Source organism: Acomys minous, assembly GCF_964271855.1.
Source record: "Acomys minous genome assembly, chromosome: 18".
NCBI lineage: Eukaryota > Metazoa > Chordata > Mammalia > Rodentia > Muridae > Acomys > Acomys minous.
In genome coordinates, this window is record NC_140501.1 from 41,871,446 (window position 1) to 41,897,227 (window position 25,782).

General features: G+C 44.0%; 1 protein-coding gene across 4 annotated transcripts in view; it reads right to left on the reverse strand.

The window, feature by feature from the left end:
- EPSTI1 (epithelial stromal interaction 1) overlaps positions 1 to 25,782 on the reverse strand; it is a 103,137-nt gene that overhangs the window by 6,519 nt on the left and 70,836 nt on the right. For 2 of the 4 annotated variants that reach the window (XM_084767963.1, XM_084767962.1), the window contains exons 8-10: positions 22,059 to 22,091; positions 20,166 to 20,240; positions 6,183 to 6,256 (exon numbers count right to left, since the gene is read on the reverse strand). In XM_084767963.1, coding sequence (XP_084624089.1) covers positions 6,183 to 6,256; positions 20,166 to 20,240; positions 22,059 to 22,091 — 182 coding nt within the window. The remainder of the gene's footprint in view (positions 1 to 6,182; positions 6,257 to 20,165; positions 20,241 to 22,058; positions 22,092 to 25,782) is intronic. The other 2 variants (XM_084767964.1, XM_084767965.1) reach the window with 2 other exon arrangements.

The following is a 25,782-nucleotide window of genomic DNA, read 5'->3' on the forward strand; positions in this document are numbered from 1 at the left end:
AAACAAAAAAATGTGCATGAGTAGCAAGCCCGCTGCAGGGCTGGCAGGTTTTTGAGAACCGAATGTACTGTACAAACTGGTGTGGGGATTGCTTCTTCCCTGCAGCTTAGAGAAGATCTATAGAAATCTGTCGAGCGACATATGCAGTCTGGTAACAGTCCTTTACTGAGGCTGGTACAGGCGTGCCTCAAGCCAAAAGGGCATCAATTCTCAACATGAGAGTTCCACTACGTCTCCGTCATCTTAGCAAGTGCTCTGGTCACCCAAGTAAGCCAAGGAATGAAGCAGAAAGAACTAAATGGATGGGGTAGGGGGGCAGAAAGCTCTATGGCTGCACTGCTGCAAGACAGAAGGCTGCCTGCTAAAGCACTACTGCGCTGTCAGTCATCCGGGAGACAATCACACGAGACAAAGGCAGAAAGAAAATGAGCAGGCTGTGAGGAGAAGGAAGAAGTTCAGGTTTCAAAAGGCAGAATAAGCACACCTTACTCTGCTATTCTGTCATGCTTGAAGTCACCAAATTCTAAATTAAATCTGAATTAATAAGACAATTATTTTCACAGAGATTGGGATAAGGGCTGCAAGTATAGTGATGCTCTAACAAGTTGTCCTTCAGTATCCAAGAAGGGATGGCTCTAGGGATGCCTGTGGGTACCAATGAACACTGATGCTCATGTCTCTTCTGTAAAATGACATCACACTACTACCCTTGACTTATCTTCCTATAGCTTTAAATGGTCTGTGGATGACTTATAGTATTTAATATAGTATTGGTGCTGGGTATAAAGTTTAAGACTTAATATACTGTATTCTTTAAAGAATGGTACAGGAAAATGGCTGCAATGCATTAGCTATAGACACAGTATTTTTTTTCTGAGTATTTCCTACTCAGTGTGTTAAGGCCATAAATAGACTCACAGATACAATGGGGTGACTGTTTCTACAGATAACTACCTGGAGGTTCACTTGATAATTGATCATTATACTAAACAGTTGTCTTATGGGCATTTCAATGCCATCGTCTAAGTCACCTGTGCATAGCTGAGTAGAGCTGGGCACTCAGAAGGGCGGACAAATAGCAGTGAGTGACTTAGCAACTTAAAAGGTAAGACTAGAAGGGCAACAATTCTCTTGGGGGCAGAATCAACACCTAGCCTAAGCAGCTATTTAGCACAAATTTGTGGAAGGAAGGGAAAGGTGAGAACTGAACACATTCGCCTCCTTCTCAGCCGTGGAAAGCAGGGTTAGGTCCTGGGGGATGGCCACACGTCACAACTCTCTGAGACAATCAGGAAACAATGGGTGGGTGGGTGGGTGGCCCAGTCATGAAGGTTGTCTGTGTGCACTCAGTGCTAGCCAAGATGTCAACTGTGTTTGGGATCATTTTGATCTCTGAGTATAGACAAGTCAGTTCTCCACCCCCCCCCCCCCCCCCGCCCCAGGTGGTGGCGACACCTCAGCTTTCTGTTTTCACCCTAGAAACCTATGCAAATGCCACAGCCTGGCTCGCTGCAGGATTCCGTGTCTGAGTCACTACTCAGAATCTCTCAGCCTGCCTGCTGAGAAGACTCTTACTAAATTACTGAATGCTAATGAGAAGAAACCGCCCTGACTGTCCTGTGAGCAACACAACCAAGGGCATTCTGGACTGTGGACACACTGGTGTTTTTATCACATGTGTGTATGTGTGTGTGTGTGTGTGTGTGTGTGTGTGTGTGTGTGTATGTGCACATATATGTGGAGGCCAGAGGCCAACGCTAGGTGCTAGCCTCAATTTCTCTCTCTCTCTCTCTTTCTGTCTCTCTCTCTGATTCTCTCTGTCTCTGTCTCTGTCTCTCTGTCTCTGTCTCTGTCTCTCTGTCTCTGTCTCTCTGTCTCTCTCTCTGTCTCTCTCTGTCTCTCTCTCTCTCTCTCTCTCTCTCTCTCTATATATATATATATATATATATATATATATAAAAGACAATGTCTCTTCTGGAACTTTGGGCTACTCAATTTGACTAGACTGGCTGGCCAACATGCCCCAGTGATCCATGTTTCTGTCCCCATCACACAAAGTCACTGGGACCATAGATGGGTCTAGCATTTTACATGGGTACTGAGGATCCAAACTCGGATTTTTGTGATTGCACAGAAAGCACTTTATGGCTGAACCATCTCTCCAACCGCTTTATCTAGGCTTTTGGTCAGTCATAAAGAAAAAAAAGAGCTTTCTCTCAGTTTCCCCAATGTCCTCCCACCACTTGCAGGCCCCTAGATAACTGTCTTCCTGATCTCACTCATGCCATTGGCTAACATTCCAGCTCCCATCAGTGTCACTCCCAGTTTACTGTCTCTGCCCCGCCTGTCATTCATTCTTAATGTAACAACCCAGGGCTTGTCCATTACAAAATGGCCCAGCCACAGACCAAGGCAGTGCACAGCTCGCTTCTCTCCATCTCCAACAGGAATTCAAATAGGGAGGAAAGGTTCCTGTTTGCTCGCCCTCCCTCTCTCTCTCCCTCCCTCCCTCCCTCCCTCCCTCCCTCTTTGTCTCTGTCTCTGTCTCTGTCTCTCTCTCTCATTGTTTAAGACTGTTTACATTTTATTTCTAAACTTGTGCTCTGGGTTTTTTTTTCCCTGAGGATTAATTTGGATTAAGAACTATTACTCAGAGATGGTTTGAGTTCTCATAAATCCATGAAGTTCATCGTACCATTCACCTCACAGTCCAGATTCATCAAGCCTTTGAACCGGTGCTCTGCCAGCTTTCTGTGGGGGTCTTAGGTGCTGTTCTTGCTGAAATGGTTGCACAGGCTCAGGTTCAGGGGCAGGTGCAGGTGCAGGTATATGCTCATTGCAGGACTCACTGAAAAGCTTACATAAAATCCCACAAGTTTTCTATCATAAATTCAGGGTTGAGTACTGTTCTATGTCAGCTTCTAAAAAGGAGAAAGCCTTTTGAACTCTAATGAACTCATGCACCCAGCCTACACCTAACTTATGCACCCTATGCACTGTGCACATGAACTCATGCACCTGGCAAACACACCTAATGTATGCGCCCTATGCGCTGTGCACATGAACTCATGCACCTGGTGTACACACCTAATGTATGTGCCCTATGCACTGTGCATATAGTACAGAGTTTGTGCTGTTTCCTGCAGAAGAGACACCATTACTTTTGTTCATTAAGAGGTTACTGGATGCCTATCTCATGAAGCCATGGGAATGAATGCACTCTATAAACTTTAAAGGCAACACACATGCAAGCTCTTTTCAAAAATTGATCAGGGACATAAACTATGTGTCCAAAGGCTCGGTTAGTTGTTTCAGACTTGATTACTGGGTTTATTATCCAGAGAGATTTCCTGGTGGGCTTAATTTGGATCTATGTGTCACCAGAATCAATAAGCGAGAAAATAGGTATAGAAAGCAAACCATCCCACCAATATTTATGTATTTTGCAGTATAAACTATAAATTTAAGGAATGATAACCAAGATTCCTGTAACAAAAAAAGCAACCTTTTCCACCTCTAATCAAATAGCATGTACTTTTATTTGGCACCCATCAAAGATTAATTTATTAGCAATGGGGACTATTAATGTGATACACTGCTATCTTTAAGATGCTTAAGGCTTTTTAATCTAATTAATATAGAGAAATAATTGGCTACTGATAACAACCACTGTATATATAAAAACAATATCAGTACTTTTCTAAGCAAAAGACTTTGAAAGAGAAAATGAACAAAACCAGTAAAAATAACTAGATAATTTACAGCCTGCTTTATAAGTAGGCAGTGAGGGTCCCTTCTACCCCTCAGCTTACCTAGCAAAACTACCTAGTCAACGCCATGAGCTTTTGATGTTTTCCTTACCAGATTAAGACATATAAACTCACATTTGCTGTTTTAATAGAACTTTGTAAGACCCATAGAAGCAGCATAGGGTACTGAAATGACATCAGCACCTGCCAGCAGATAGCAGAGCCCTCAGAACTGGGCATCCACTGGACATCTTCCAGAGTCTCTCATTTACAAAGTGAAACCATTACATGTCAAAAATATCCTTCGGTGGGACTGGAGAGGTGGCGAAGCTGTCGCGAGCCCTGGCTGTGCTTCCAGAGGACCCAGGTTCGAGCTCCAGCACCCATATGGTGGCTCATAACAATCTGTAACTCTAGTCCCAGGGGACTCGGTGCCCCACCTCCGGCCTCTACAGGTACAAAGCATGTACATGATGCACAGGCATACTTGCAGGAAAAGTATCCTTAAGCATAAAAATAAGCAAATAAAATAATATAAAGACCGCACTTCAGTGATGGGAGAAGTTAAGTATATAAGAAAGCTATCCACTTGCAAATAGAATATGCTTCCTTAAATCACAAACGCCCTTACATCTGTATCTTAGATGATACTTCACCCAGGAGCATCCCAGGAAGAACCTATCAGAGCAGAGATAGTCAGTATGGTGCTATTAGCAATGTTCCAACAGTTACGTCATGTCGAGTCTCGCCAAGTATTCTCAAAGCACTTAAGCCTGATATCAGGATGTTTGCTGTGAAATTGTGTAGGCTACTGATGTCAGAAGATACACCCGTAAAGTCTCACCAACATGCCTGTCCAAACATGAGCTGACTAAGGATGATAGCAATAGGCATGTCAAAATGCATGGGGGAAAAGTCCAAGAGACCTCAACCCTACACAAAGAATTACAAACAACTAAGGGATGCTGAGTGTGGGAGAAATAGTCAGCCTGGAGAGGAGCATGCTGAATGGTTATTTAATATCCAACGGTCAGCTCTAAAAACGTACATACAAGGGCTGGAGAGATGGTTCAGTGGTTAAGAGCACTGACTGCTCTTTCAACGGTCCTGAGTTCAATTCCCAGCAACCACATGGTGACTCACAACCATCTATAATGTGATCTGATGCCCTATTCTGGCCTGCAGGGGTACAAGCAGGCAAAGCACTGTATACATAATAAATAAATAAATAAATAAATACACCTTACATACAAGTAACACTATACAGACTGAACAGGTTATATTTAGGAATATATATATCTATCTATATAATATGTATATATATATATATAATATGTATGTATATATGTGTATTGATACATATATTATATATTACAAAATATATGTTATGAAAATTCAACTTGGGTCCTCTCTAAAAGCAAAAAGTTCTCTTAACCACTAATATATCTCTTCAAACCCATGATTCAGTCCTCTCAAATGAATTTGAATGTCCTTAATCTAAGAAGTGTGGATAAATAGAATATAATACATGGTATATAGTATGTATTATGTCATATACATGTATTCATGACATATACACATATGTATATATGTGTAATATCAGTTAAAAAAGAAAACATGAATTTGAGAGAGAACAAGGCATATATGGGAGAGTTTGAAGGGAGGAAAGGAAAGGGAGAACTATTGTAATTATGTATAATCTAGAAAACAAAGTGTTCTCAAACTGTTAAAAATTACTTGTTGCTTCTACTAGAGTTCTCCCCCCCCCCCCCCCCGTTCTAATGTGTTAGTCAACATAAAATATCTTTAATGAGCTTCTCCCCAAGTGTTTGTGCCCAAGCCCTGGGGTCCAACCATCTATATCAATCCACTAACTCCAAAGTCATTTACAAAGAGTGTCATGTAGTCTCAGGGGGATGCTATGCTCTGTTGCACGGAAGGGGACAAACAGGAGGTGTGGTCCAGCCTTCTTCATTTAATCCAGTGCATGCATGCTCACATGAGTACAGGTGCCCACAGAAGCCAGTGGGGGTTCAGATTCCCTGGAATAGGGGCTATAGGAAAGTGTGGATTGCCGATGTGGACACTGAGAATTCAACTCGCGTGTTCAGTAAGAGCAAGAAGTTCTCTTAGCCACTAAGCTCTCTCTCCAACCCCATGATTTGCTCTTCTCATATGAGTTTGAACATCCTTAATCCAATAAGAGTGGCTGTTCTCTGTGCGTGCACATCTATATATATACAAGTGAATATATGCATAGATATGTAGCAGTTGGCATATCAGACACACACACGTGACACATTAACAATGATTTAGAGGTGATATGGATTCCAGAACATTATTCAATGCTGCTCTAATGTTTTCCCCAAATGCAACAAAACTTTATAAGTAATTGATTTTACCAAGGATGTTCGTTTTATTGGCCAGTTATACCTCCAGTGCTCAGCTTGATGGATTTGGGCTCTTTCTTCCTCTTGGTGCTGTCCTTTAGTTTCCAGTAATTTATTCTAGGAACAATAAAAGTTTTAAGATATGGTTTTCAATTAACACGGTTGTACCGAAGGCACCCAAATCAATTACACATTTAACCTTAGCTGGTGTATATTTCACTTCTGAAACTCCTACTTAAATCTATTTAGACATGAAATTATTTTCCTTGTATAAGTAGGTAGCAAAAATAATTGCAGCTTAGTCTAATAGAATAGCCCCGTGAGTGTAAAATTGTCAGATTAAAAAGCCAATGTGCATGGTCAAGAAATTAGACCAAGATGTACAACATACGAAGAAGAAAATACATTGTGACTCAAACTCATCTGTGTCTTACAAAGAAGAACAAATCAAATTAGTTCCTTTAAGCACATCACGCAATACCATTTCTGAGCATTTCTGTAACATTTCTTTCCTAGTAAAAATCCATTGCAACTTAAAAGTAAATATTGGACCCAGTTTCTGCAGTGTAATTCTGTTGGCAAAGCGTTCTCAGCCTTGGAGAATAAGTTCTCCCCTAACGTTGAACAGTTACAGCTATTTTTTAATAGTTATTTCTCCTGATACCAGAACTTTAGGCTCCAGGGGTTAAGGTGTGGGGGTGTGGGGGTGTGAGGATGTGGGGGCTGGGGGCTGGGGGGCATCTTGGCTTCAACTGCATCACATGACTGTGAGTCTCTAGTTTCAACTATTCTGAATGTCTTCTTGGAAGTAGTTACTTTTTGCAGACACAGATGCTCCGTTTATAGTGTCATACCACAGGACGGAAGCCAAGATTTCCTGAATACCCATCATCTACCTTCAGGCAGACCAAATTTTAATCCTATTTCAAAGATAAACAAAAGAGAAAGAAAAAGAAAGAAAGAAAGACAGAAAGAAAGAAAAGAAAAAGTACTAGGCTCAAGTCATAAGCCAGTCCTTGAGCTAGAGAGATGCTCTGGTAGAGACTATGTTGTCATGTCCTGACAAATGTGTACCAACGAACAGCTGTGGCCATGGCTGGTGTTTTAGAACCATCACATTTCTAGGTGAAAAGTCTCACATAAACTAAAAATTCATACTGACATTTTCTTTTAAACTTCATTCAAAGCTCTTCTCCTCTCTAAAGAAAATAACACTCCTTTCTTACACATTATGGTTAAATTTGTCACCTCCCAGTTCCTACTGCACATTAGTTCATCCTCATTCCCAGTTAATAAGAGAAAATGGAGATTTTTTAAAAAATAATGTGTAATATTCACCATTCAATGCTTCCCAAGATCCAGATGCCAAGCTTAATGCTGGAGTTCTCAATTTTCCACAATGACATAAGCTCTTCTATTTCTTTTAATCTGTTAATTACATAATTCCCCCTTGGGGACCAAACTCGGGGTCATGGATATGCTATGTGGGTGCTCTACCCCTGAACATGTCCTGTCCCTTCTTCTTTATTAACACCGATATGTATACACAGTTTTAACACTCTGTCAAATAGTGAGGCATAGCGGCACAGGTCGGTGATCTTAGCCCTTGGAAGGCTGGGGCCTAAAGACTAAGTCTGAGGCTAGCCTAGGCTACCCATTAAGACCCTGTTTTCAAAAAATAAATCCAGGTATGAGAAGCACATACTAGCTCTTTCCAGGCTAATACTGATGCCACACCAGCTGTTGCCCCCTCCTTTGTCTCCATCTTCTCTCAATTCCTCTTGAGTCCACACTTATCTGTTTAAATTATCTCTGCAATAAACATTTATATCCCACTTATTAATTTTGGTTATAATAATTTTATTTCCTATCATGGAATGAGATTGATGTCTGTATTACTATGTTCACAGGAATCTCAATCCCCTCCCCTCCACCACACCCCCCTCCACCACACCCCCCTCCACCACACCCCCTCCACCACACCCCCCTCCACCACACCCCCCTCCACCACACCCCCTCCACCACACCCCCTCCACCACACCCCCCCACCACACCCCCTCCACCACATCCCCCTCCACCACACCCCCTCCACCACACCCCCCTCCACCACACCCCCCTCCACCACACCCCCTCCACCACACCCCCCTCCACCACACCCCCCTCCACCACACCCCCCCACCACACCCCCCTCCACCACACCCCCCTCCACCACACCCCCCCACCACACCCCCCTCCACCACACCCCCCTCCACCACACCCCCCTCCACCACACCCCCCCCACCACACCCCCCTCCACCACACCCCCCCACCACACCCCCCCACCACACCCCCCTCCACCACACCCCCCTCCACCACACCCCCCTCCACCACACCCCCCTCCCCCTGGTCACATAGCCCATTCTCATTTCTAGACACTTCTCTCACATTCCATGTGGTGGCGGAGAGGGCCTCAGGCTCTCATAGCTATCCTCTTGTTTTTTTGTTGTTTTGTTGTGTTTCTTACATTTTTAAAAAATTTTAATTAAAATCTAACTACATCACTTCCCCCTTCCTGTTCTTCACTCCAACTCCACGTCCTTTCCCTCTTCCACCCTCCATGCCTCCCTCCTCACAGTCCTTGATTACCATTGCTACATACATATCCATAAATACATAAATACAACCTGCTGAGTCTGCCTGGTGTCGCTGTGTATGTGATCTTTGCATTGCATAACTAATTAGTTGTCTTTTAACGCCAACCTTTGGAGGTGCCACATGCCTCTGCATCCTGCACTTCAATCGGTTTGTGTCTTCCTGCTTCTTGCATGTGAGTTCTGCCTTCTTCTGCCTTGCCCAGTCCTTTATCACCTGCCAGCTACTCTCCAGCTACATCTTTGCTAAGGATCTAGAAGTGTGACTCTGTGTAGAACACTGGCCAGTCATGTCTGAGGTTCTGGGTTGAATCTCACCCTCCAAAAAGAAATTAAATAAGAATTCTTTTTCTTTTAGCTGTAGTCCCCTGATCTCCTTATCTATTCTTTTGTTCTTGGAAACATTTATATATACTATATATATAGTATATAATACACACACACACACACACACACACACACACATATATATGATCATGTATTGCCCATTTCCGTGGAAAATGAGAAGAAAGAGACTAGATATGAACAAAATTGTTGTGGAATTTATTAGGAAATAAACTCAAGAATGTAATCATAGCCACAAAAAAATAATGTGAAAAGAAAACAAGTGAGAAAGAAATAGATCTGTCAAGAGCCCCGATGCATGTGGAAATGTGGTCATGCAGACTTGCGCTGCACCTGTCCAGGGGGCAGTTCAGGGAAGGGTAACAGGCTGAGCAACTACTAAGAAAAATCAAAATTAGATCCTTCATCGAATAAACACAAATAAATTTTATAGCAGTCTAAGCTGTGGACCTAAAAGATGAAATCATAAACATCTTCAAAAGAAATACAGGTAAATTTTTAAAATTAGTGAAGAAAGTTACAGAAGGAAACAAGCCGATAAACTCAGCTGAATAGAAATCCGTAGCTTCCACTTTGATAAAATATCATAAGTCAGATTTAAAGTAGGTAAAATGGGAACAAATAAATATTTGTGACATGTATGAGCTAATTTGATGTGTTCCATTTTTTCATTGAACACAATATCTGAGTGCCTTGAACTGAGCCGGGCTCAGATAGATGTGACAGCTCTATGGCGGCACACAAGACAGATGAGCTCCTTGCTCTACTGCAGATCCTATTTTAGGGGAAGGATATTTGTGACTAAGTGAGAAGAAAACACAGACCCAGTCATACACAGCGGATATTAAAGTTGATGTGAGACTCGGTGGCTTGATAGCTGTTTTAGGTTGGGGCCTGAAAAGGCAACTGAAGACCTGAACCAACCAGCAAGGAGAAGAAAACAACCACGCAGAGGAGGCGGAAGGCTAAGAATAGGCAGTGCACAGGAAAACTAGAGATTATCTGTCAGGTCAATGCTATTCTCATCTTCACCCAGAGATACAGGAATCAAAAACAAGACAAAAATATTTCAACCATATTGACAAAACCCAGAAAAAAACCTGATGGAGAATTGGGGACATTCGTCTTAGTGGACCAAATTTTAGTTTTTAGAACACAACATAGAAAAAAATCACCAAGAGAAATGAAATGTTAGTATCCTCTGTAGATGCAGTTGAGGATGAGTAGGATGTGGATGCAGATGTTTCCAGCTGTGTCCAAAACTGTGGATGTCAAGTTGGGGGAAATCTTAATGGCTGTCAACAATAAGGAAATGGGTTGTCCACATAATAGAATTCCATGAAACAGCTACAGAGAATAAAGCATGGCTTGAGGGAAGGGCTGTGGTGGACATAGTGGCCCACCTGTAATCCCAGCATCAAAAGGTCCAGGGTGGTGGTGGCTCCTGAGTTCAGTGAGCGACCCTACCTCAAGCAATTAAAGTAGAAAGTGATCAAGGAAGACGCTCACCATCAACCTCTGGCCTCCACACGAACACACATACATAGACACATACATGTGTGTCTATATACATGGAAACATATATACACATAGGCACACATGCTACACATTCATTCGCGCGCACACACACACACACATATATATACATATATATTATACACATATACAAAACACAAAAAATAAAAATAAAAACCTAGAGTGGTTTTCTTAGTATCCTTGCATATAAATAGAAACTATATACAAATAACCACTTCAACTTTTTTTAAAAATTTTATTGGCAAGAGCATTTTGCATGCACATATGTATATGTACCATGTGTGTGGCTGGTTCCTGTGGTGGTCAGAAAAATGTGTTGGAGTCTCTGGAACTGGGGTTACAAACAGCTGTGAGTTGCCACTATGTGGGTGGTGGGAATCGAACCCACATCCTCTGAAAGAGCAACAAGTATTCTATAAACGACTGAGCCATCTCTCTGTCGCCCCCTTTTCCACTTTTGTATGTTCGCATATATCGTATTTAAAATACTTTGTGGAAAAATGCAAGAATATGTTCACCTCCATTGAGAGAGGACTGGGACAGCAGCTAGATAGAGCTTTAACATGATACACTTCGGGTTTTATGATCTTTCTGTGTACTTATTACTTCATTATTCCACCCTGGGGATTTATACTTCATGTAAGAGGACACTGTTGCCTTCTTAATTTTTTTCTTCATTTAATGATATAATTCTACTCTAATTAAAATGTATTAAAATAGGCAAATCGGTAAAAAAAGATTCTAATAGGTACAGTTTTTAACATTTAGAGGTAACAAAACGGGAAGTTGTGTATTAGGAAGCTCAGAACTGCAAAGGGGGGACGGGAGAGGTGGGGAAGAGGGTGACATGTGCTGTATCCTCTTGCAAAGGTAAAGACGGGGAGAGGCGAGGAAGACCTGGTGGGTAGCAGGACCCGGAGCTGATGAGGCACATCCATTGTTCCAGATGGCAGAAGGGGAGGGGCTGGCACCGCTGCTCTCGGGCTTGTTTTCCATCATCAGCACAGTGAATTCCAAAGAGAGGCTGATTTTTCTTTGGTACCAAGAAAGTTAATTTCAACTAATTAATTTGTTCTGCTGAACTGACAGCCGCCGAGGATGTGTCTGCATGCCTAATAAGCACATTTGTGGCTCATTTACTTGAGTTCTCACATGGAAGGGCAGTGTCAAGTTGAGAAAGTACAAAGTAAGTTGCTGTGGTTCCCGGGACTGAGACAGTAACATGAAGAAAATCAAAATGCTGTCTATGATGCACAGTACACCAGACATTTGACCCTTGTCTCACTCGGGGTGTGTGTGTGTGTGTGTGTGTGTGTGTGTGTGTGTGTGTATGTGTGTGTGTGTGTGTATGTGTGTGTGTGTGTGTGTGTGTGTGTATGTGTGTGTGTGTGTGTGTGTATGTGTGTGTGTGTGCGTGTGTGTGTGTGTGTGTGAGATATATATATTTATATTTACCAGCCACTCCCCCAGACACCTGAATTTGTGCAAATGCAAATTCAGTACAGCTCTTCCCAGAGGGAAACCACTCTAAAAGGAAGTTGACCCAGAAAGAAACATAAAAGGAAGCAAAAAGAAATGTAGTGTTAAACCTAAGTCCCAACAATAACACAGAAATACAGAGCAAGAAAGACAAACAAGAGAAATGAATATGCAATGGCTTTAAGTATATCCGTAGACGCTCTCCGAGGAGGGGGGAGTGGGCCTTCTCTAGGCATGGAGAGTTCCAGATGATGAAGAGGGCGCTTCTGGGAAATGGGAAAACACCATCTTGAGATCTCAAGAACGGACCATGTAATCACAGGTCTGGTGGCCCGATACCTGTGAGGAGTCTGCTGCAACAGGCGGGGGTGGGGTGGGGTGGGTGTCTATCTGGGTATGTCAGGAGGTTCCCAGCACGGTGTGCTTGGAAAGCTGCTGCACAGCTCCAAGCATCAGTACCAGTACCGGGAGCCCAGTCTGACAGAGAGGAGCACAGCAGTGGGCCGTTCCTGCTAGAGGTAAAATTAACTCTGGGTTTCTATTTACTCCCAGTGTCCTAAACTATCAGAAGAGCCCTGGTGTGTGCAAAGGCTGGAAGCGCTGAGTAAGGGTGAGGCTAGGACAAAAGACAGGCCCCAAAGCAACTCCTGAGTGCGCTGATTGAAAACGAAGACAGGGCGGTTTTGAAATCATGTCCGATTCCGACTGTGGCGTGTACGGACATGGTTCAGCCTGAGTGCTTCGTGTAAACATCAGAGTGCCGCCGTCGCCAGCGGGGATGAATCTCTCCCAGGAGAGAATGTTCTCTCAGTTCAACTGGAGGCAAAGCGCAGTGGAAGCAGGAGGCCCGAGGCCTGGATAGTTAGATGCTTGCCATCGAATGTTTGTTATAAAAGACTTTCAGAGGGGCTGGGGATTTAGCTCAGTGGTAGAGCACTTGCCTAGCAAGCGCAAGGCCCTGGGTTCGGACCTCAGCTCTAGAAAAAAAAAAAAAAGACTTTGAGGGAATAGGAGAATCTAAAGAGAGCCTGGTTCTCAGACTCCCTTTCAGAAAGGGTACCTTAGCTGAAGGACGGCCATGACTTTGACCAGCAAGAATGAAGCAAAAAGATACAAAGGATCCTGGAAAAGTAAGAGGCACCCAAGCAAACAGAAGGAGATAAGCACTGGTGGGCAGAGTGGGATAGTCAAGAAAATTATACGGTAGAACACTTAAGGAAAAAGATTAGAGTATGACTGAGATTTCCCCCTTGACTAGAGCCTGTGAGCGCTGTCACTCAGTGTAAATATTAACAAATGGAGTCCTGCTCCGTGATCTTTCACCTAGAAACATTTCACATCAACTCTCTTTCTTAAAAAAAAAAAAAAAAAAAAGGTTTTTCTTCTGCTGAAGATTTGACTTACTGCAAAAAATGTAGAAACCACAGAAACCATAAAAGAAAACAAATAATAGAACTCCCCCTGGAGATAAGTCCCTTAACAAGCCCCTGGGGTCACATTATCAGGCTTAGCATGTGCCAGGCATTAGGATCAACTCTTGACGCGCTTCCTCTCTTTTGATCCCAACAAAATGTCACAAGGCAAATAACAGCGCCATCACACAACAACAGGCAAGGCTGGGTCGAGAGGAAGCAATCCACACAAGGCGCAGTGACAGGAGGTAGGGTTGAAAATCTGCCTGCTCTCTATTTTTAACCTGTTTTCGTTTTCACAAATGCGAACATATTCCTGTCGTTAAAATATGCTGGTAACTGCCATATGGCCTTGCAGAACCTTCCAGTCTTCTACCGGTGAGCAGATCGTTTCAAGTTTTCGTTAATCATTAGGAAAACAAATGTGTACATACTTCCGGTGGGCATCTCTGAGTATTTTCTCAGAACAAATGCATATCTTTCCCAGGCACGGTGGTGTTACAGACTTATCATCCAATGCTCAGTGGGCTAGCCTGGGCTATTACATAATATGACACTCTGTCAAAAAATAAGCTAATACCATTTACAATCATTGCTTTTTAAAATTTGATAGTGCCCAGGAGGCTTTTAGCTTCTCCTGTCACCAGTAAGAGCATGGAGTTTGCCTCCACTATATTACACCCACTTCTGTAATCTCTTGCCCCAGCAAATGCATAAATCAGTAGTAATTTTTTTCCAAATGTTTTCACTTCATTTTTGCATTACTCTCAGAGTTCAGTTTCAGAGATTCTTTTTTCAGAGTATTTTAAATTTCATTGGAATTAAACTCACAAATTTGAATACCACTGTAATTACTGCAATGTTGAGTTTTTCCACTCAGGGATACTACCATCTCTGTTTATTCAAATGGACTTTTATGGATAAAGAAAAGTTATGCTTTGGTTTTGCTTGTTTGTTTTAAGCTACTTAATGATTTTTTTTTAACACAGTTTACTTCACTATATTTTCTAATCAATTTTCGCTGGCATTTGAGAGCGTTCCCTTGTGATAAATCTCTTGTAACCAGCTCTCATACGGACTTCAATCTGGCTAATCACGCTTCAACAATCCCTCTTGGGTTGTGTAGGCGAATTGTTCTCATCCATAAATATCAGCTTATCTCCAATAATTAGAAAAGTTCCTTTCAAGTTTTCATTTCCTGCCTTATCAAGTTGGCTAAAATAATTCCCAAAGCTTGTTCCATGCAATATTAACAGCTTTCCCTCAAATAGCTTTGAGACACAATGTGTCAGAGTTTCCATAATGGACTTGGTCTATATGGGAGAGCTTATAAGTGATCTTATATTGCTCATTTCTGGTATTTTGGCATCAGTGGTGTGTATATGTATGTATGTATATATACATACAATATATATTTATATATATACATATATACATATATATATTATATATACATATATACAATATATATATTTTTTATATATTGGGGTTTTGTTTGGAAAGTTATATGTATGTGAAGAATATCTTTTTATTATAGTTTACTTAAATTTTGTTTAACTGATAGAATTAAAAATTCCATCATTTCTTCAATGTAACATTTTTCCTGGTAGTTTTTCCTATTCTAAATATAAAAATATAAAAAAAATGTAATAGCCAGCTATCTTTGAATTTTTAGAATAAACTCTATTTTGTCTTGGTAAATTATTATTTAGAAGAAAAACTCTACTTCAGTTTTCTTTTCAACATTAAATTTTTTATCTTTTGAAACTTTTATATTTAAAATATCTATGCCTTTCTTTTTCTCTTTGTGTGTGCAAGAGAATGTGTGTGTGAATCTACACACACTTACATGCATGTGTTCTTAAACAATAGGTAAAAGAAAATCTAAAATGTTTAATTCTTTTCCTTGATCTGGAATAGTTTCTAAGTACAAGGAAAAAAAAGAACTTTCCTGAAAAACTTCTGAGGACCTCACTTCTAACATTAAGCTTAGTCTGTTGGGGTAAGGAACTCCCAGGAAACTTTCTAAACCAAGGCATTTTCATTTGTCTTTGTGAGTTTTAAACTATTTGTCATTTTATGTTTTCCCAGAGAGTCTTTCACTTCCTGTAGATTTTCAGTTTCTTAGCAGACCCTTACCTGCAGCAACTCCAGCTTGGTCCTCCCGCAGCTCCATCTCTGGCCTCGCAGGTCTAACGGTGCATGTTTATGCTCGTGCATTTAATCTCTCCCGGATCGTGCTTGCTGCACACTCCCTCATCCCTTGACTTTATCACAGAATATGCGGCCGGAGTTTCAAAACAGCTGCCTCGTAAAGTTTCTACTTATTAACTTATTAATTTGTTCTTATCTTAATTACTTCCTTTAGTTTCACTTATTGTTTCTGCTGTAAATTCCTTGGTACATAATTCATGTCTTTTTTTTTAAGCATTAAACAGATTTAAAAGTTAAAGTTTCCTTTCTGTGTGCACAGCTCTGCATGCATTTCCCACATGAGTCTCGCAGTCCTACTTTTTATGGCCTCCATAACAATTTTGTCTCATTATTTAAGTGTTTTTCTGGTTTCCCTTGTTGTCTTTTCACTTTCTAAATTAAAACCAAAAACCATACAAAACTCAGGAAGCACAGTCAAGCCATAAGGGGCTATAAGCAGCGATAAGGTAATGAGGACAGAGTAAGTTACATGGAAAACTACGTGAGCAGAATACACTGGGGCTGAGTTAGCTGTGCCTCCAAAGGAGCATCCTAAGGTAATCCTCAAGTAACCCTCAAGCTGTGGCCACCAGCTGGAGGGCAGCACTTAGGGCATTTGGGGTCTTTCCTGAAGCAGTAGCACAGGACAAAGGAAGAGAGGATGAACTCCAAGAAACAGCACCGCATGCCAGGTGCTTGTGACCACGGAACATGACACCACACAGAAAGGCAGTGGCTGCTCATCTTGGGTGTATATCCAAGCATTTTCAAGCAAGCGTAAGCAAGAACTACAAAATATTAAGAAACAAATGCACCCAAGATAAAATAGGGGAAATGAAGCCGGTAGTTTAAGTAGAGAACTTTAATATCTGTACAGTTACCATCAGTGGAGGGATGAGGATATTAGACTCATAAAGCAAAACCGTGCTATGCTAAAGCAGATAGGTAGGTGGCTTTAGTTAGCAAATGAATTCAATATATGTGTCAAATAAGCACAGTGGAGAGCTCTGAGAGAACATAAGCAGGGAGGTGATCCAGTGACCTCTTCAGAGTGAGATGCAGAGGGAGAAAGCAAGAGGAACAATGAAGATGTATGGAGAAGGGCTCCCGCAGGTCTGGCATCTGTCTCATAGATGTCCCGGGGATGGTGATGGGGGATGGTGAGGGGGGATGGTGAGCGGGATGGTGACAGGGGATGGTGAGGGGGGATGGTGAGGGGGGATGGTGACAGGGGATGGTGAGCAGGGATAATGAGCGGGGATGGTGAGGGGGGATGGTGAGCGGGGATGGTGAGCGGGGATGGTGAGGGGGGATGGTGAGCGGGGATAATGAGCAGGGATGGTGAGCGGGGATGGTGAGCGGGGATGGTGAGGGGGGATGGTGAGCGGGGATAATGAGCAGGGATGGTGAGCGGGGATGGTGAGCGGGGATGGTGAGGGGGGATGGTGAGGGGGGATGGTGACAGGGGATGGTGAGCGGGGATGGTGAGGGGGGATGGTGAGCGGGGATGGTGAGGGGGGATGGTGAGGGGGGATGGTGACAGGGGATGGTGAGGGGGGATGGTGAGCGGGGATGGTGAGCGGGGATGGTGATGGGGGATGGTGAGGGGGGATGGTGACTGGGGATGGTGAGGGGGGATGGTGAGCGGGGATGGTGAGGGGGGATGGTGAGCGGGGATGGTGGGGGGGGATGGTGAGGGGGGATGGTGAGGGGGGATGGTGAGGGGGGATGGTGAGGGGGGATGGTGACTGGGGATGGTGAGGGGGGATGGTGAGCGGGGATGGTGAGGGGGGATGGTGAGCGGGGATGGTGGGGGGGGGGATGGTGAGGGGGGATGGTGAGCGGGGATGGTGAGGGGGGATGGTGAGGGGGGATGGTGAGGGGGGATGGTGAGGGGGGATGGTGACTGGGGATGGTGAGGGGGGATGGTGAGGGGGGATGGTGAGCGGGGATGGTGAGGGGGGATGGTGACTGGGGATGGTGAGGGGGGATGGTGAGGGGGGATGGTGAGGGGGGATGGTGAGCGGGGATGGTGAGGGGGGATGGTGACTGGGGATGGTGAGGGGGGAAGGTGAGGGGGGATGGTGACTGGGGATGGTGAGCGGGGATGGTGAGGGGGGATGGTGATGGGGGATGGTGAGGGGGGATGGTGAGGGGGGATGGTGAGGGGGGATGGTGAGGGGGGATGGTGAGGGGGGATGGTGAGGGGGGATGGTGAGTGGGGATGGTGGGGGGGGATGGTGAGGGGGGATGGTGAGTGGGGATGGTGAGGGGGGATGGTGGGGGGGGATGGTGAGGGGGGATGGTGAGCGGGGATGGTGAGGGGGGATGGTGGGGGGGGATGGTGAGGGGGGATGGTGAGGGGGGATGGTGAGGGGGGATGGTGACGGGGGATGGTGAGGGGGGATGGTGAGGGGGGATGGTGAGGGGGGATGGTGAGGGGGGATGGTGACGGGGGATGGTGAGGGGGGATGGTGAGGGGGGATGGTGAGTGGGGATGGTGAGGGGGGATGGTGAGGGGGGATGGTGAGGGGGGATGGTGAGGGGGGATGGTGAGGGGGGATGGTGAGCGGGGATGGTGGGGGGGGATGGTGAGGGGGGATGGTGAGGGGGGATGGTGAGGGGGGATGGTGACGGGGGATGGTGAGGGGGGATGGTGAGGGGGGATGGTGACGGGGGATGGTGAGGGGGGATGGTGACGGGGGATGGTGAGGGGGGATGGTGAGGGGGGATGGTGAGGGGGGATGGTGAGCGGGGATGGTGAGGGGGGATGGTGACGGGGGATGGTGAGGGGGGATGGTGAGGGGGGATGGTGAGGGGGGATGGTGAGGGGGGATGGTGAGGGGGGATGGTGAGCGGGTATGGTGAGGGGGGATGGTGAGGGGGGATGGTGGAGGGACAGTGAGTGGGGACGGTCAGCGGGGATGGTGAGTAGAGGTGGGAGAGGGGACTAAGCACAGACACAAAGCCAGAGAGATGCACACATTTTCAGATCTGAAGAGACAAGCAAAGGCAGCACGGCAAGATTGAAAACAGAAATAGAAGCACTGTAAATCTTCTCATAATATTGGGAGGGGTGGGGGAGAGAAATGCTTAATAAGCACAATGGAGAAAATGCAAGCAGAGATCATAACAATAAAGAAAAGACTGTGAATGAAATGTCAGTTACGTGGCGAGAGTACAAATATGTGCAAATGAATGACCAAGCACAGGAAATGAGAACGTATCAAGCCACAAATGAAAAGGGACTATGAAACTGGATGAAAAGGAAAGCCAGCCACTCCTATCACTAGAACTGTATTTTCAAGCAGTGGCACAGAGGGGTAAAAGCTAAGTAAGAGAAAGAGACAGGGCCACATAAACACTAAGAACAACGAGGTACAGGAAACACTAGATAAAGTGCAGAAACCCACAAAGGAAATTTACCTGAAAGATAATTAGCAAGAAGATCAGACTGTTTCAGATCAATAACAGTCTACACTGAAAGGCCGACTCTGCTACAGCCTCACCAACCAACTCTACAGCCTGTGCCCATGGTGAAAACCAACCACAGTCAAGGAGCGTTGGAAATCCCCTGGGCATGAGATGAGTTGGGATTGAATCGTTGGTCTGGCACAGTCTCTTCCTTTTCTACCACACAGGCCATGTAAGATACAGGCAAATCCTGGAGACAAGCCAAGGGTGTAGAAGACAAACAGGCAGCTAGCGCAGTGATGGACCACACTGCCCTTCTCACAGCTTTCACGTCTGTGTCTTTAATAGCCCTTGTTACTACATGTTCCTGAATGCCTCTACAGCTGAAAGTCCAATGCCTTATTTCTCTGTCTGCTTTTCATCACATACGCTCTCCACTCTCTGAGCCCGCTTATCCACAGCAGGTTGGACCATCATGTCACAACCCTGAATAGTTGTAGTTACCAGACCAGAAACTTCACATTGTGAAAGTCAGCCATTTAAAACGTTAGGAGGTTCTGCATTCATCCGGCTGATGTCTACTGCTCCGAGTGTGTAGAATGCCTCGCATTTGTATACACGTGTATAGAGACATTTAAACCGGTTTCATAAAGTCTGCTTCGTTCAAAGCATTGGAATCTGTCATGGACGTCACTTGTAACTTCATAAAGCCCTGGCTACTGCGTGGGGTTGGTTGTGCTTTGTTGTTCTTATGTGTGCTGTCCTCTTCTTTGTGAACTGCCAGCCACCGAATGTGGCCAACACAGAACAAACTACTGTAGGGCTATGTATTTAAAAGTTTTAGCTGGAAGGAGCCACCTCCATAGGACAAACCTGGAATGTATCTTATGTTGGTAATGTGCTGTGAATGTTTCCAATTTTTTTTTTAAACAATCTCAACATTTCTGTTCACCAAGCCTTCGAAAGCACGTGGTACTCGAAGCAATCTGCAATAACAAGGAAGGCCTTGTAAATTACCTTCCGGTGTTGTTCATCCCTCAGTTTTTGGTTGTCTTCCCTCCATGGAGAATTCTTGTGTGCTTGGCTGCTGGCCTGTAAAGGTACAAGTGGAGAAGCGTCACCTCAGTGTATTAATCTTGCTACCAAGGGACTGCTGTTAATAACTCTGCCTCTACTTGGTGTGTACACTAAGCGTTCCATACACATTTGCTTACTGAGTGATTTATGCATACATTTGAAGACACCCCCTGGGATGTATAAAAAGAAGGCTAGTGTAAGCACAGTCATCCAGCACATTTTAAAGGATGATTTAAATGTTTGTTTAATTAAGCTGTAAAAAAATTCTCCTTGGAGATACCCAACATAATTCATCCCTTCTGGTGGAAAGCTGGAGATGTTTCCAAGATTACTCTGACTGACTGGTTGGTCTCTCTCACAGACAAGTGGCAACGGCGCTGGCTTTAGAAGCACTGTTGCTGCCATGGCTCACTAATGGTACCCTACTAAGCTCTGCCAACTAGTGATAAATACCATGTAATTCCAAAGAAGTATTTCTTTCTAAGCCTTTATATGCAACCCCAAACACAGTTCTATGCCTGAGGAGGGGAGATGGAAAGCTTTTTCGGAAGCCACAGGAGCCTTGGGAGAGCCAGTGCCTTCAAGAAAACGCCCTGTAGTCTTTCTGATTCGCCATCATAGCCACACCCTGGCCTACTGACAGACTTATATAAAATGTACGAGATTTCAAGCATTAAAGGTCTGTGACTTACGATGGTTCACTTGTGGGTCCCCTCCCCTGCAACTTTATGGTTGCACGAAACTGATGTGCATGCAGCAGAATTGAGTTCCGGTCTCCTCTCCAGGCTAGCGATACACAGTAAGGCATTACCTCTGGATGTTTGGCAGTGGGAGCAAGCCATCGATCCCGTCAGCCACACCATTGGGAGGAGAAATGACTGATACTCCACAGCCTGTGATGTCGCTATGCTAGGGTGATTACTGGGTTACATACACTGAATACATCCCACCTTGCAATATTTTCCAGTTACGATGGGTTTATCCGGCTGTAAGCCCCATCATGAGCACAGACTATCTGTCTTTTGTTCGTGCGCCACACACTTTTCCTACTTCACAGTGACTATGAAGCCCCAGCCTCCTAAAGGCAAGAGGCACAACCTGATGACCTAACACCCCAGGAATCTCATAAAACTCCCAGCAGCAGCATGTGAGAAAGCCATATAGTTCAGGCCTCATGCTCTGGACTAATACACCAGACAGCCCATGTAGGCTGATCCCCCGCCCCACTCCCTTGCTATCGTTTTTCTCCAGTACTTCCTAGTATAGTCCCCAAATCTTATAACTATAAAGATCCGTCTACCACCTAGCAGTAAGAGCCACCCCTCAGGGACGGGGAGAAGCTTTCAGAATCACATCACGCAGCAGTGTCAGTGAGACTAGTGGAGCTCTGTGTGCTCTGAAATCCCTCATCTATCCAAAGCCTGTTTCATCACACAGGCAACCTAGATTCCATGGTTTTCCCTTATCTATAGCCCCAAACTACGGGGTCATGATGAACCACAGCAGGTGGGCAGTGGCTCTCTCATGCCCATTCCACTTATATTAGAGAAAGCCAATCTCAGTCATAAATAGTCTATATCAGATCCAGGGAGCAATGAAGAATGTAGGTGAATATTATGGTTTGAACAAGGAACATGAGTTTTACTTGAGTATTTTCTTGATAAATGCATCACACTGCTCTGTATCAGGATATGAGTGCTATTTTTCAGTAGGAACATAAGATGCTTATTATACATAGGAGGGGCCATATAAAAGGCTACAAGAACAGGGGAGTCATGTGGTGCCTTAGCTATGGAGTGCTCAAAATCCCCTGTAACCCTAAGTCATGCTTACCCAGCTGGGATCTCTAGGCAGGCCTGGTAGTTTCTGTTTAAAAAAAAATCAGGATAAAGTACATTTTATTTTCTACTTTTTCTTAGTTCTTAATACTAGCCAAGTGTAAATCACTGTATTCACAGAATTCGTGTAGTATTAAATATTCACTTGATATACTAATGGATTCTAAGTTTCTTCATTAAACCAATGCATACTTATCCATTGTAGGCTATACTTAAAATGCATTCAACAATACCTAAGCCTCCTATGTGCAAGTATTGTGTCAAAACAAGATCGCAGCCTCGAAAAGCCTCACATGGAAGTCAGAGAGACAATGATCACAGTGCCGATGCATGACAACTGTCATGACAGATGAAGCTAACAAGGATGACACATAACCAAACAGGGTCAAAGACACCTTCTCCAAGTGGGTGATGTTAAGCTGTATTTCAAGGAGTGAATAAGAAACAGGCTAAAGGGAAGAGAATCACACCATATGAGCAAATGACAAATCACATTGTTTTAGCTAGGATACAGTTCTAAATGGGATGTTTTCTTCAAAGCCCCACTCTTCAAGGCTCAGGGATCTGGGCGGGAAAGGAGACGGAAAGTCATTAAGAGTCAGAGGTGGTAGATGACTCCAAGGAAACAGTGTCTGCCCGACAGAACAGGGCTGATGCACATACAAACTCACAGAGACTGTGGCTGCACAAGAAAGTATGAACAGATTCAAACCAGACAAAAATTCCAGCACAGAGGAGGAGAAATGGACACTGGGTCCCACAACTACCCAAAAAGCAATTTGTAATGGACACCTGCTGGGAAAGAAAAAAGTCCATTTTCTCCAACCCAGTGTCTCTTCAGCACAGGCCTCGTGCCCAGGAGTAGTTGGCCAACACAAATGAACTCCAAGTCTTGTGACAAACTTATTCTTAGAAAGTGATACAAGAAAAGAATGAACCAGAACATGGGCTGTCAAGAGACAGAGGATGGTGCAGAGTAGATGGCTTTTCTCTTTGCTGTGACAAAATAGGCAGTTTAAAGAGGGGAGGGCTTCTTCTGGCTCACAGTTCAAGGAGACTCATTCAAGAAGAGCAAAATGGCCCGAGTAGGAACGCAGCTGTCACACTGCATCCACAGTCTGGAAGAAGAGAGTGACCAGAGGGTGGGACCAAGCGATAAAACCTCAAGCTGCCCCAACCGCAGCTATCCACTTTCTTCAGCGAAGCTTTACCTTCCGACTCAGTGTTTCTCAACCTTCCTAATGCTGCGACCCTCTAACACAGTTTTTCATGTTGTGGTGACCCCAACCACAGAATTACTTTCTTTCTACTGCATAACTCTATCTAATGTACAGGATAGCTGATCCATGACTCCTGTGAAAGTGTCGGTTGACCCCTTGGAGGGGTCATGACCCACAGGTTGAAAAACGCCATCAGTAGCTGGGGATCATTTGTTCAAATACTGAGCCTGTGGGAGTCACTTGACCTTCAAAACACACAAAAGATGAGCCTCCTCTTCATCATCATCATCATTATCCTCCTTCTCCTCCTCTTCCTCCTCCTTCAGAGTTGCCTAAAGGCATAAGAAATGGATGGACCAGCTATTTGGGAAGCCAGATTGGTCAGAAGAAGATGAAAAATTATTTTAAAAGTCCACATATGCTGTTTATCTTATATGCCTGTTCTGGCCCTGAAGATTCAAGTGCTAATTCTGTCGATCCTACGGGGAAATCCAAAATGTATTCTGGGGCAGGGAAATGAAAGAAGATGCACCAAGTACAGCAGGCAGCAGTGGTGAACGGCCTGACCGAAAGGCTGTGTAAAATCCTGCATCCCGATGCCTTCGGTGGCGTATCCACTTGTCTCCTGCACTGCTGTCATCCAAATGAGAAAGATAGTTTGTTCTTTCAAAAGTATCAAAGACAGATTCCTTCTCCAAGGAAAATGAGCAAACCAGTAAAATATTTAGAGTATAGAGTCAAAAAATGTGTCAGCAGGCAGGAGTTAAAAGTATCAAATAATAAATTTGAGGAGGAAAAAGATGTTTAAAAGAAAAAGTTAGAAAATAAATCCAGGTGGCCTGGGATTAGAGGAATAAGAATTCTATAAGGACGAACTGAAGGGAAATGAATAACAATAATATAAAAAAGATAACACTAGAAAGTCATCTAGAACTAGAAATGAGTTTCCAAATTGAAAATGAATAATAAAAACCCTCATAGTCAGAGCCATACCATTAGGGAATATCAGGAGAACAAGAGAGAATGTTAAATTAATCTCAGGGGAAGCAGGTTTAAAAGCTCCTATAAGAACTGAAATCCAGATGCCCTTGGATTCCTTGGGAGCCAATACTGAAAAGGAGTAAACTTCCTTCCAGTTTGGAACAGCTACCAGTCAATCTGCAAGCAAAGCAGGAAGAACGAATAAAAACAGCTTCAGACACAGGAGAGCCCCAACACATTTGCCTTCCGTGCGTCTTCTCCGGGAAAACTACTAGACAAGATGTTACATTAAAACAAAGAAACAAACCATGAAATCAAAGCACGGAGATCCAGAGATCAGAGGACAAAAAAAAGCAATAAAGTCAAGTCCCAAGGCATCCTCTGAGCATCTGCCTCCACCTTGGCTGTGTTCCACAGCTACCTTGGGTGCTTTAAAAAGTAAGGATCTCAGGTCCAGGTAGCTGTAGCTGGATCTCTGGGGGTGTGGCCTGGGCATGAAGATGTTTTAAAGCTCCCCAGATCCATTCACTGGGCAGAGGAGGCTCTGACCCATTGTACTAAAGGAAAGTTCTAGAAGAACTTCTGGGCTGTGGACAGGAAGAACAGGCTGCATTCAGAGCAGGAGTGAGGTGATATCTGGACAGGGAAGATAGAACCGACAAGCCAGCCAACTGTCACAAAACGGAAAATGTGTAGAAACTTTAATCAAGAAGCACTGGGTGGAACAGCTGGAAAGGCGAAGGAAACGAATGAAGAAAATGCAAAAATAAAACAGACTCTTCTCAAATGTTTACAAGTTTCAAGAGACAGAAAATATAACCAGAATATACTAATTAAGTAGATGGGCAAGGAAAAAGTACTCAGATCCTGAAAATACTAAACATGAAACACTGGTGGCGTTGAGAGAATGACAAGAAGAAATGAGTTAGCAAGGTTTGAAGGTCATGGAGAGGGCTGGAGATATGGCTCAGAGGTTAAGAGAACTGACTGCTCTTCCAGAGGTCCTGAGTTCAATTCCCAGCAACCACATGGTAGCTCACAACCATCTATAATGAGATCTGGTGCCTCTTTTGGCCTGCAGGGGCACATGCAGGCAGAACATTGTATGTATAATAAAAATAAAAAAAATAAAAAATAAAATAAAAAAAAAGAAAGGAAGGAAGGAAGTCATAAAGAGATTGCAATATTTACATGTTAATGGATATTGCTGAGGGGTACAAAAATGGCCACCCAGAGATAGTTTCACCCTCAATTTCTATATTATGTTATTATCACAACATATTACAAAAAGTATAGCAAAAGGTAAGGGCCTTGAGATGGGAGACTGTTTTATATTAACTAGGTAGACTCAATGTAATTCCAAGGGTCTGCATAACAAAGAGGCAAGGTCAGAGCAGGGAAAAGGTAGAATAAGAGACCTGGGCAATACACGCACAGCCAGTCAATGAACGCTTAGAGTCTCAAGAGGCTACAAAAAGTAAGGCGCCGATGACCATAGTCTCTACAAAATGAACCAGT